General features: G+C 31.9%; 1 protein-coding gene across 8 annotated transcripts in view; it reads right to left on the bottom strand.

Moving 5' to 3' along the window:
• pHCl-1 (pH-sensitive chloride channel 1) overlaps positions 1 to 14,231 on the bottom strand; it is a 269,845-nt gene that overhangs the window by 72,211 nt on the left and 183,403 nt on the right. For all 8 annotated transcript variants that reach the window (XM_085952330.1, XM_085952363.1, XM_085952305.1 and 5 more), the window contains exon 3: positions 5,665 to 5,838. In XM_085952330.1, coding sequence (XP_085808456.1) covers positions 5,665 to 5,711 — 47 coding nt within the window. In that variant the 5' untranslated portion in view covers positions 5,712 to 5,838. The remainder of the gene's footprint in view (positions 1 to 5,664; positions 5,839 to 14,231) is intronic.

Here is a 14,231-nt window from a genome sequence, read left to right as displayed (position 1 = left end):
ACTCTTTCTTCGACGTTTCGTGCTTATTACAGAAACCATTGAAATTTAATATTTGGTGTATGAATGCAAACGTCAGTCTTAGTGTATTGAGACAACGAAAGAAGGAAGACGGTTTAAAGCTATTATTTCAAGAGAATGTCTTTTGTAATGAGCCAATGCATCGAGGAAAGGAAAAGATAAGGTGACAATCGAAAAACCGAATATGATAATAACTGACCACATTTTAAGCTGGATGTCAGCCGTAGTGATTCTATATTTAATTATATCATTCTAAATTCAAATTATTTTCCTTCGTTTTTGAATTAAAAAAAAACATCCTTAGTTATGAGATTTTCTATAACGGTTACTAACACCACAATAGTAATTATAAAATGGATACTTCCTTATTCTGGTAGGAAATTATAGCGTCACGAATACGAAATGAAGGTTATTATTACCTCTCAGACACAAAAACACTGATTATTATTCCAATCTCACATTTTTGTTTCGGAAGTTATTTACCAGGAAACGATAATAAAATGTAATATTAATCCTGAAAGCTGCGACCTCCCTCACAGATCCAAGTAATGCATAGCCAGGACAAAGATACAATATTGATATTCAGGAGAGCATGTGTAAGACGAACTTTATCTTTAAAAGTTTAAAGATTCGGCGAATCTGTCGTAATTTATTCAATACGCACGGCAACCGTAGCACCAATCTCTCAGAGAAAATCTCGTGCTACGAGCGTAGATCAGACGTAGAACTGGCGTAGACCCAGCATATATTATTACTGAGAGTGTATTCTTTATATTCAACTATTCACAGAAATCAAAGGCTACCAATAGTTTTATTTAATATCTAATATATATTGATACAACACTAGTTTTTTTAGATTGAATTTTGGAAAAATCGAAGAACAAAATTGTAATGGTCTTACATTGCCTTGCATCTGATCTTCAAAAGAGGTGAGGGATTTTCATTATTACAACGTTTTTATTAGGTCGTATTCTTATTTGTCCGGTACAAATTAATTAACAATGCAATCAATTTTTAACTAACTTCCCGACTAGCTAGACATTTGAAACTTTTAGAATATATCAGAACACGATTCCAATGCATTTTTTAATACTTTTAGCCATCTTTAAGTAGAATTGAATTCATTTTCAGTTAATGCTGTTTGGTATGAAAAGTTATTTTGGAAGAAATCCGTAATTCAATCCACTATTATTGGTTGCTAAGGGTCTGGGTCCTAGCAACTAAATTATTAATATATACGTGCGTTACTATGGAAATCAATATGGAATATCAAAATGACATTTCAGTATTATTTCTATCAAGTACAAATTTTTTTGATCGTTTAAGCTAGTCAAGTCAAGTTTATATTATGATTCAACAGAAAATTTATACTTAATGCGTTGTATATAAAAATTTCTTTTTATCTTGTAATTATGTTTTATTTAGGTACACAATTTTACATTTAGTTTTGTTTTAATTTATATATATTTACTTATCTTAAATCGTAGCGCGTATTTCATAGACTGCATGGCGAAATATTATAACTACCGTGTCTAAGCAAAAAAAAAAATAGTAATTGAGCTATGGAACAATGTATACATAATAGTTGCCATAGAATCAATAACACAAAAGTGTATTCTTAATATAATCTCCACCACCACTTTTTCAGAAACATAAAAACATCATACGAACACATGCAGATACTAACAGACCACGGATCACTGAGAACATAATATCAAACTGAGGGATGATGCCTGCCATTTATATGTATCTAACACGTTTTAAATAGTGTAGCATGCCATTAACGACAGCCCAATAATAGAAAAGGAACTATGAGGTTTTTTTTTCACCACGTCCGAGCCTAATAGGATCGTAATAGGCATCCCACAGAATACACTATATTTTGACGCAGGGTTTTGAATGTGTGAGTGTAATACACCAATATTAAATGAGCGTCAATGCATAAGCCGAGAGCAGTCGTCAGTATTCGACGTATGACGTATTCTTGACACGTTTTTTTTTTAGTTTATCCCGTATTCTTCCGCACTCGTGATCAGTTGCCCGTTTTTTCCAAGTTTCTGAGGCATCCACACCGGGGAAGTTTGTATCAACAGATTTTTTTATTTTACGAGAAATGGATGCTAGCCAATCTTAGGTCCACACTCATCAATTTATTAGGTCCACACTCTGACTCTAAACACAAATTGAAAAACAATTTGCGTATTTTCCAGAACCAGAATTCGAACTTGGGACTTACGATGTTATAAGTCGGCGCGTAAGCCGCTCGAAACATACCAATTAGACAAATATTTTGAAAAAATATTGGTTTAATTTAAGACACTACATTACAGACACTATTATTTAAGAAGTAAATCTAATATGACTGTTTCTCAAGTATTTCGAATTATGTAAGATGATAATCTTATTGCATATAAATATTGTGATTGCTTTTATACTTTGACCCTTACTATTACTAGTGCCAAGAAGAAAACAATTCATTTTTTTTTTAAATACTATATAAGCGAACTAGTAAAACTAGTGTAATAATAATAAAACTTATTTTTCATCTAGTATTTTTATTTCGTTTGTATCCATTACATCGGTGTGTTTTTTACTAACTGTAAATATATATACAAAGAAAAGGTAAACCGAATTCGATTCTCTCCGCGTAGTTAAATATTTACTGGGTAAGCAGAGAAACCTCACCTACTTACTCTTGGTTTTACGCCTGAAATATATTAAATGCCTCAAAATTAGTAGTAGGCACTCTATATACCTCTGTGAAACTTGCTGCTAAATTCTGGCAGGTGGGTAGGTACTTATTCACAATACTCGGGTATTCCGGATATCAGGTAATTACCGGGTACTAATGCATTCAGAGTCACGTCGCGAATAGGCATGTCGAATTAGTCAACGTTTTAAATAACCGAATAATAGAGTAACTACTACTAAATTTAAAACGGTTAAATCGTCAATTGATAATATTTTTTTTTGCTAAATACACACGTTAAAGTTTATGAAATAATATTATAAATAATGATAACTGTCAATAACGTTCAAAATCTTGTTATCGTGTTGCAACACGCAGTTGATTAATATTTAAATATATTATATTCTTTATAACACTACAATATGCCAAGAGGCCCAATAACAGCAGTGTAGTAAACAATAGTGCAGTCAGTAACATAAGTGAAACAATCACAATCATCCAGGCTTTGAGAAGATCATATAATTATATTGTGACATCACCGTGATCAAACCCGAAACTCCCGGTTGAAAAGCCAGCGCCTTACGCAAATATCCCTCAAATGAGTCTCAAACTAGTTGTTTTATGTACAAGTCATTGTAAAGCCTTAGAAGGTCGCTAAATACCGTCCACAGAACTAAACGGCGAATTTATGGAATGCTGTCATGTCGAGTGAAAAAGCAAGAAGATTGGTAAGCGACAGAGATTCTTGAAAACTGTATATGGTCCATCTAAGGAACGGTGATGAACTTAAAAGATTACATTGATTTCCCAAAATATCAAAATTGCATGCAAAAAAATATACATAGGTAGGTACTTACTAATTTTTAAAAGAATAAAATAATTTTGGTGAAATTTTTTTTTCTGGGACTTGGATACAGTTAAAAAATGCAAGAGTACCTACACAAAACGCAATTTTCAAAAATGTTTCAATTCAGTACATTGAAATGGGTAAGACGATATAATTTAATGTGAAAATAGTTATATTTATGTGATATTGTAAATTGATTTTTATTAATATGTAGGTACCTATTGTTAATTTACTTGTTTTACCTATAACTTCTGCAAAAACGCTAAAAAATAGTTTCTAAATCTCATTTTCGACCAAAGACTTACCTAAACACTAAAGTAATATTCATGTTTTACATTTTACTTGTCGATTAATCGGTTATTTTGCTTAACCGGTTACCTGGTCAATAATTAATGCTACCACACTTAATCATAGATGCTTTCATCTTTCATGTATAGCAATATTATTCGAGTAGTTGTGTACATAATATATTAGGTAAACAAGGATTAAGCATTCATGATATACGGATATTAAAACGGGAATCGAAAACCGGAAAAGGGTATAAAACATTCAAGTATTTTTTGTGACTCACAAAATATTATACATGTGACATCTGTTTTCAGCTCTTATGTAAATTTGCAGTGCCAAAAAGGTGATTTTTTTAAACAGTCTTTTCAATTATTTTTTGCTATCTTCAATTCGTTGAAAAGTGGGGTTAGTCAGAAGTGCGGGTTGACAAAAAAATAAATTCACACTGAAAAAATATGGATTTCTCCCGCTAGTTTCGCAGCTGTAGATATGCGCGAATTGTGTTAAGGCTGGAAATATAGTCAATATTTGCTGTTATTTTTTCGTCACATTTTTCTAGCTTTCAGTTTTAAGTGTTGATTTGTTGAACTTATTATGTACAGTCAAGCCTCGATTATTTGAATAATTCTAAGGCCAAAGTTAACGACAATTCATAGATGTCATAAGATTTTTAGGAAATTTAATTTATAAGGTAGGTGCCTATTATTGTCACTATAAACCGAACAATTTAGACTATAAATATAAGGAGCGTCATATATTATTTAAGTTATGACATTTGAAATTATTCAGCAAACGCATGGAGCATAATTAAGTTGGTGAATCCAAAAAATATCAACATCACTGAGTTGCCATTTAGATTGTCTTACTCAGGCAATCGCTGCTATTTTTATTTACAACGTTTTTATTAGCTCGTATTCTTATTTGTCCGGTGGTTGTTTGTCCAGTACAAATTTTGCAATCGATTTTTAACTAACTTCTCGACTAGCTAGATTTGAAACTTTTAGAATATATCACAACACGATGCCAATGCATTCTTTTAATACTTTTAGCCATCTTTAAGCAGAATTGAATTCATTTTCAGATAATTCTGTTCTATATGGAAAGCTATTTCAGAAAAATTCGTAAAAAGTAAAAAACTATTATTGGTTGCTAAGTGGGTGGTACTAGCAACTAAATTATTAATATATACGTGCGTTACTATGGAAATCAAAATGACATTTCAGTATTCTATATTTGTTTGTTTGTTTTTTATTTACTTCATATCAAGTACAAGTTTGAGCATATTGAGCATTAATTCAACATAAAATTTAAAAACGTTGTAATTATTTATGTTAATTTTGATTGCAGTTATAATAACGACAGCTTATGGTATACAGTACTAAGGCAAAATGTAGTACGTAAAATTAAGAGCCAAGACACAATATAGCAACGCAGATGATTGGAATTGTTATATATGCAATTGGAATGGTCTTGTTTGATTCTAATTGAATACATATTTTATAATCAAGTACGACCTGCGTTGAACTGTCTCTTGGGCCTTACATGTAATATTATTTCATCGCGTCGCTTTGCTCTGTTCATAACTTTATTTCGTTCGAATAAGTAAGGTATAGTAGTTATAAATAGTCCTGAATCGTCGGTTATGTTCAGAATTTGTATGAGTAGGGCATAAGGGTTAACATGGTGTACCCTTCGCACCCCACTTATCCGACAACCCACCTGCAAATGCAACTACTTTCAAAAGGCGAACATAGGCGATTATTCAGGACTATTTGTATCTACTCTATATACTGTATATATTATTGTTAGTGCATGCACACACCTTTGCTTGTAAGGAGTAAGGGCGATCGCCTCCGGTGTCGCTTTCATTTGTGGTATAGATGTGAATCGCGTGCGCTTACGTCGCTTAGGTCGCTCGCGCAATCGCCTGTCCTCCTCGCCATCTCCCGCTCTTGCACCACTGCCGTCGCAGACTACCCCCTCACCCTGTCATCCACTGCAAATAACAATAATACATAATGAATTATTGACTAATTTAAATCATTTACTAGTAAGTATATACACATTAGGTACGAGTACTAAAGTGCTACCATTTAACAAGCAATGTGCGCAGATCCGATTTTTTCATGTGCGCATGTGGGCGAAATGCATTTAATATTAAGATCGCGTTTGTTTTGACATCAATCATACTCATAAAATAAATGTGTCTTGCTTGCCGTTGAGACCATCCGACACGTATGCACATGCGCGAATCTAAATCAATTTATTGATTGCTTTATTTAGTGGTATCGTACGAATAGAATATCCGTGATACATATTTTGGCATAATAATGTTTATAAAAATACCCGATTATCGTAAGAGATGCTGAGCGAGAGAAGTGACGATACTAATCATAATAATAATCACATCAGCCTTGCATAATTCCTGCGCAATAGAAAAAATTGGATCTGCGAATTTTCAGCCTCAACCTTCTTACGTGATAAAATAAAAATAAAATGTTTTACTATATTATATTAAAGTTCTATTACCTAAACGCCTACTATTTTACCACGTTTTTATTAGCTCGTATTCTTGTTTATCTGGTACAGATTTTTTCTTGTGCAGTACAAATTTTTGTTTGTTTGTCAAAGATTTTTAACTAACTTCCCGACTAGCTAAACATTTGAAACTTTTAGAATATATCAGAACACGGCGACAATACATTATTTTAATACTTTTGGCCATCTTTACAGAATCGAATTCATTCTCAGTTAATTCTGTTTTGTATGTTTCGGAAAAAAATCGTAAAAGTAATATTTAGTACTCACTATTATTGGTTGCTAAGTGGGTCCTAGCAACTAAATAATTAATATATACGTGCGTTACTATGGAAATCAATATGAAATGTCAAAATGACATTTTTGTACTCTATAATATTATTCAGTATTTCTATCAAGTACAATAAAAAGTTTTTATTAATACATAGATTTGTAAAGTGTATATGATTCAACAGAAAATTTAAAAACGTGGTATATAAAAAGTTCTTTTTATCTTGTAATTATTAATCACTTAAATATACAAAACAAATCTACACTATATGCCAGTGATTTTCAAACTATTTCCTTTCACGGAGTTATTAGTTTAGAAAAGAAATACAGCGACCTAAAAAAACAATCCGTGCGACTGGCGAGTCTGTTATTCATCGTACAGTTTATCAACTATTTGAATCAAAATAGTGACAGCTACCCTCATTTTATACGTTTCCAAGTTTTGAGCGATGTTTGGTTTTAATTAAAGCTAGCACCAAAAAGCAAAGCTTCACATAGGTAAGTCGTGGCAAATGTAAACAGGATTCGTTCAGTTTTAGCACGTAGCAAAGGATATTCATTCACATGGAATTCAAAAACATGACCACCTATAAATACAAGTCACATACAAAGTTTCACGTTATAATCCAGTGGTCTTATTTCATAGGTGTCTCAACCAAAACATTTGCAACTTTAATTTTGATTGAAAATAAATAATTTAATTACGAGTATTAAATGACATGACACAAAGCATGCATTAAGACTATTGTAAAAGCTATTTAATGGCAAATATTATAGGAAACTTTAAAATTTTGTTTATGCACTTAACACGTCTATAAAAAGCATTATGTCACAATGGAGAAGCGTATGCTGTGTTGAATTTTTATTGTCGCCTCAAGAGCCATCGATGCATAATTCTATACCATTATGCCAGAGCGACAGTGCATTAAATTAATGCATTAGGTATCTGGAACTATTAAATTTATCAAATGAATACACTCATGCGTATACGTTGAGAATCTCTGTTTAACACAGTAGAGGTAATGACGTCATTTATTATTATGAGGTTTTATAGTGAGGGAAGATATGTACCTATTGCCGCGTTGTTAAACAAGAAATCGAAAGGAAATAAGCTGAATGTTCCCACTTATCAATTATTGAGTTTCAACTGTCATCAACATACAGATAAACGATAAAAATATCCACGCTAGAACGCACCATATGAGTTTACTGTAACGGGTAACATTTTCTATAATACGTATTAATTGTACACGAATATACAAAAAAACGTTAACAACTGTTAACAACAATGTTTTTTAATAAACCGTTTATTTTTATTTGCTGAAAAATAATGTAATACTATTCTTTTACCTACGGTGGCCGCGCGGCTTAAGCGTTGTACTATAACGCCGTGGGTACCAGGTTTGAATCCTGGGTCTGGTAAGTACACATATTGTTTTTCAATTTGTGTGTGTCAGGGTATGGACCTAATAAATTGAGCAAGTGGCTGACATCCATTTCTAGTAAAAAACAAAATCTGTCTATACAAACCTCTACTCTGTGGAGGCCCATAGGATCTTATTAGGATCGGACATGGTCGGGGAAAAAAAAAACTTTTGCATATTAGGTAGCGAGCAGGGAAATCAGAAATAATGGGAACTGAAATACCTAACTGGTAAGGAGAAGCAGGCAACCGATCTATCGAGAATACGAAATAAATGTAAACACGTGTCAAGAATACGTCATACGTCGAATACTGATAACTGTTCTCGGTTTATGCATTGACGCTCATTTAATATTGGTGTATTACACACACTATTGCATGTCTATAATGAGTGATTCATTTTCGTATGACACTCGCACATTCAAAACTCTGTGTAAAATTTTACGGTATTTCTATATAGCCTATCGGAATTCTTTTTATTATCTGTTCTGTGGTAGAAAGTGTAGCATACGTCAGCGTAAATGAATATAGAACATTTTAATGTAACATATACAGCGTACAGTAATACCTCAAGTTATGTCGCAGGTGGTTTCACAGTAAGCGACTAAAGTCAAAACAATATACGTCGAGATGGAATACTTCATACGCGTTTTAATGTAAATACTTGTTGATAATCAGATCGACCAATAAACATGCAACAATTAGTATGCAATATTTAAATACAGAACACTATGAATAATGAATACTTGTTGAATTTATGGTGTAGACTTGGATGAAATGTACTGTGAACAAAATATGTTTAATTCAAGCTGTATTCAATATTTTTTATGGAACCGTCACTTTGTAACAGAAATCAGTTCATAATTCCGCAAAAAAAATATCCCCTTTTTAAAACAACCTTCTGCTGATAAAAATCTTTATTATATAACAGGAATCCTTGAACAACTGGTGTACCTTTTAGTGGAAAGCATCGACGGTATCTGATTTCTTATCTGTTTCAAGGTTACTACGCAAAACGAAATTTTGAAATGAACCCGGTCGATAGTAATTAACATATTTAGTAAATAATACAAAAGTATAAGCTGTAACAAAAGGGCCGGCATATTTGTCTTTTGAATAGAAATCAATAAAGAATAAATATCCGATGTGTTCATGTTATTGACTACCTTTTTATATCGAATTAAGCCAAGCTGTGTTTGCGTGCTAGCCAGCGTTATTGTCATTTTTACAAAAAAACATATTTTTTCTTGCAGGCGTTCTGGCTTTCATATTTTGACGTATAACTACGCTTTTCTTTGCGATACGCATAGTAAAATTATGTTAGTCACCGGGAAATTGTAAATAGTAAAAAATACGTGAAACAATGACAATGATACATATAAGAATCAGGTTAAGAATAGATTGACTTCTGTTGTTTTACACATTTTAATTTACTACATTCGATGTATTTAATTTAGTTTTATGCAAAGATTTATCAAATAATATATTTACTGAACTTTTGTCTCAATTAGTTGATTATGTTACGAACTGTATTGCATGTTACACCATCTTGTTGGGACGACATAATATATCGTCCAGATCAAAATGCCAAAAAATCAGTAATCATCTCCATTAATAGTAACAGCATTGCCATTTTCATTATCAATCCAGGCCATAGGTATATACACCAAACTGTTTTTTTCAAATGATTTATGTGGATGTAAAGGTGTTTCAAGAATAGCATGTGGATTTTCATTACTTATAATACGAAAATTGTACTTATTTACGAAGCCATTTAACCAAAAATGAGCTTCATTATTGAATATGATTTTTTCATGACATATTCATTCGATTTTTAACAAAATAAGATATAGTATGTGTACATTATCTATATTCCGTATTTATATTTTTAAAATGTATACTATCTTTTCTTAATCAAAAGAATCGTATGTAGGAGTTGTATTTGGAAATTATTTTCTATCACGTAAGGTCTATATAATAAACGAATAAGATGTGTTAATACTATATCCGATTCACTATCGGATAAAGAGGACGTTAGACATTATAATCCACCATGCCCTAGATTCGCATACACGAGTTAATTGGAAAGCGGACACGTGAGTTGGATGATCCCGCTGATATTTTAGTCGTTGCTAGCTAAAGTGCTAGCCCGAAGCTCTACTAAATTGGCTCTACTAATGTACATAACGAAGTAGTGTCAAACTAATTTTTAATCTACTTTAGTATATCAATTTGATCAAAAAGTCTCTATGTATCTAAGAAGACTTATAGTATTGGTCACATAAAATCGCAGTTAGCGCCCTATTGAAATCTCATCTTTCCTTTTATCTGATTTAACCCATCCGCATTTGTATTGGCAATTTTTGATGGATTTATTTTCAAAATTGTTCACCTACCAACGACCCAATTTGTCTAATTAATATTTTAATATTATACACTGAAGGGATAATTTTTTTTTAAAATTTGGCATCCATTTAGATTATTTAGATTATTTAGATCATTTATTTTAAATTTTAAATAATGAAGGAGAGGGTTCCTTCATTTTTTACGGAATAAATAGGTAGAAATGGTGCGGGATTTTCTATTTGGTATTGAACAATAAAATTAAAGTTAGTAAGGTTTAGCTTGCCTACTTCACATGTAATTTTGGCAATGTAATGCATTTTAATTTTTGTGAAGCAACTTGCTTAGCTTGTCCACTCCACGTGCGATTTTAAAATAAGCATAAATCCTTAGATTATAGCTCGGAAAAAAAATGAATATTTATTGTAAGCAAACAGATAAAATACATTTAAACAATTCTCATTGCATCCGTTGTTTTGATAGGTTTTAAAATTTGTTGCAGCCAATAAATAAAAATATGATTTAAAAATAACACTTTGCAATATGCAAGTGACAGTAAAAATGGTATGTTGGCTTATTTGTTTTGTTTAATCTTGTAATACATAAGTGGATCTCAGAAATACGCGTTTTGAATTTGGAATGGACACATATCGACATAATAATATATTATATCGGAAATAATATGTACCCTTTTTCATTTTTTATATGCGTATTGATTTTATTTAAACAATCAGTCTCAAATAAAAAAATATTATTTTGTTCCAACGTAACGAAAATAAATTGAATTTATAGTATACTTAAATTTAAATAATCAGTTCTAGCAAATCGGTTAATCAACACCACTGTATAGCATATTATGCGAAAGAGAAAAATGCAATTTGAATTATATTATATTTTTTATCCGTATATTTACAATATTCTGGGCAAACATTTTCCGCAAAATCTCAAGTATTTCGAACATGCTCACCTTTTCAGTAAGTTATGATAAAATCCATTTCTGGCGATATACCTTTGGTATGTAGGTACGTAACAAAACGAATATGACATGCTGTATACAAGAACATGAGAAAGTAAACCCTTTCATGTCTAACTTGATTTACGAGTTTGAGTATATATATTTTAAAGGCATGTATAATATTTCAATGAATAAGAAATTATCGGGCCATTTGATCGACTCACTATAAATATTGTAGTAATTCAGTTTTGGCCACAACGCGTGGGTAACATTACTAAAAAGTATCGATTCAATATCTGTGGAACTAATATATTTCAACGAATACTATCGAAAGGTCGTTATGTTTATAGATTAGTTATGTTTTCTTTTTCTTCTTTTTTAAAGTTGTTGAGTACGTTTGATAATCTTTTTATTACAATTCCTCATTGTAGAAGTACTCTATCAGTGACATGAGTATTGGACACCGTCTGGTGGCCTAAAAAGTTCCTGTCGTTCATCAGTCTACTTGTGTACTATTGAAGTTAATGGCCCCACCAAACACACCCGCCTCGCACCACACCCGGTCTTAATCGAGCGTATCACGGAACCATAGGTTCGGATGTGAAGCATAATTTTTTTATGACTGGGAATGTCTCAGGAGCAGTTACCCAAGACTGATATTGCCATGCACTCTAATGTGCTTTGACTGAATTTACATTACTTTAAGTCCAAAGTACCCATACGAGAGATGAACACGTAGAGGAAATATTGAAAATTGAAGTAAGTAACAAAAGCTAATACAAAACTGCGAAGAGATCTTTACGTTGGCAGTATGACACCGCAAATTTTCTAAATGCAACAAAATTGGCCTTTGTGGCTACAGCTGGTTGAACCAACTTGAACAGCTATTCCCTTTCCGTACACATTTTAGGTCGTTTGTAGTTTGTGGTTTGCATCCTGTATTTCTCCGCCACATGGACATGTTGAATAGGTAACAAGATCGAGCTCAAAGAGCCTGCCAGCGAAGTCATCATGTCCAGTTAAGGATTGATTGTTGTAATGATTTCTACTTGTGTACTGTCAAATCATCCGCGGCCTTCCACGTTCTAGTCAAACCCAACGTCACTTCTTCATCTATGATGTAACGAAAGCTTTGCATTCAGATAGCGTGCTCTTTTTTGAGAAGTACCATGATATTCAACCTCAGATAATTACAGCTGTCGACGTTCTCGATGCTCCATCCAAGATCTTTCAAAAGTTTAATGCAGTGTTTTTTTTAATATTTTCATTTTATGGAGCCCTTTATGGGTCAAGATTTTTTCACGGTATTCTAAAATACTAATAAATTAGTGGAATGACATCTTGGAATCAAACTTAACCAGCTACTTTTGAGCGATGTTTGGTTAAGCCGAAAACAATTAAAATGATTAGTTGCCGAAGAGGAATCAGAATAATTATTCTTTACTTTATATTCTAAGCTCTACTGGTTTCATATACTTGGATAACTTTAAATGGAGATTAAAATTAAAATTTATTTATTTACATAATATACCTAATGATCTTTATAAATTGCAAATTCAAGATGTGTACGGCATGACATAAAAAAATAAAGGAATAGTATTAAAACAGTATTAAGAAAACAACGAAATATAAGTAGTATTGGAAAAAAGCAGTATAAAGAGCATATACAAAAAATGAAAATTGTACATGGAAGGTTTGGTGGAGATTGTTTCAAGGATTTATAAAACAACGTCCACCTAATCTCATTCTCATGTAGGTGAAAATATAATATCAATATTCGGGTCGATTAGGTTAAACACAGTTATTGCTCGCCAAATTGGCAAGACAGTTCTGCACTTTAGGAGAACGAACAATTGTTTTTTTTTCGATATCTAAGATAGTTTATCAGGGATACGCAGGTCAATATTACTAAAAATTTTAGAGTTTGCATTTACACTTTGTATGATTCAGAAAAAAAGTACGTAGTCAAATATAGATATCTAATAACTTTTAGATTACAGTGTATAGATTGTAGAGACATACATAATTTTGAAAACAATTCTGAGAAAATGTATTGTAACAAATAGAAAAAAAATTGAAAATATTCAGCGTTGATTTTTTTATCGGTCGAATAAAATAGCCATCAAAATGGTCATTACGATCGTCATTAAAATTTTCATAAAATATGATGCGGTTCTTTAGTTTAAGTTGATCGGTAAAATTGAGAATACGTCATTTATAATAACGACCAGCGGTCTGACGTTGACCTGAAAATGAACTGGGGTCATTCTAACAAGATCTTCTGGCAAACATAATGAATTTTCATATGTCATGTTTCGCGCCAGCCACATATAATATGCTGAGAAATCACATAACAAATTTCACTTTAACATATCATGCGCTGTATTCTGTCAAAGTACTGTCTCAGAGATCAAATATGATGACTTTGTGGTGCATAGCAGCTGTCAACAAATTTAATATGTAAGTACTAAAATGTGGAATTAGCGTCATTTTGATTTCTGACAGGATATACCTTGTCAGTTGTCTTGATATTATTCAAACGCAGTGATTTTAACATACAAATGTAAATACGTTAAGTTTATTTCTCAAAAAGCATTCCAGTTTCGGATGTCAGTTGCAAATTAATAAAAGAATATGATTTTGCAATGTATCCACAACATATTCACCCAAAATTCATAGCAACAAAAAATCGTTAAACTATGAAAATGTTTATTATCAATGAAGATATTAATTATTATTATGCAACATTTGTAGTTTTCTTTAAGGTACGGTTTTAAAATAAAGGGTGGTCCAAATTGACAATTAAATTCAACTAGAATTAATTTACATAATTTGAGAACAACTCAAGGAAACATATTAT

Source organism: Rhyacophila brunnea, unplaced genomic scaffold (genome assembly GCF_057557595.1).
Source record: "Rhyacophila brunnea isolate RB1 unplaced genomic scaffold, BYU_Rbru_1.0 scaffold_10, whole genome shotgun sequence".
Taxonomy (NCBI): domain Eukaryota; kingdom Metazoa; phylum Arthropoda; class Insecta; order Trichoptera; family Rhyacophilidae; genus Rhyacophila; species Rhyacophila brunnea.
The sequence above is the reverse complement of the archived record's forward strand: the minus strand, read 5'-3'. Positions and strand labels throughout refer to the sequence as shown.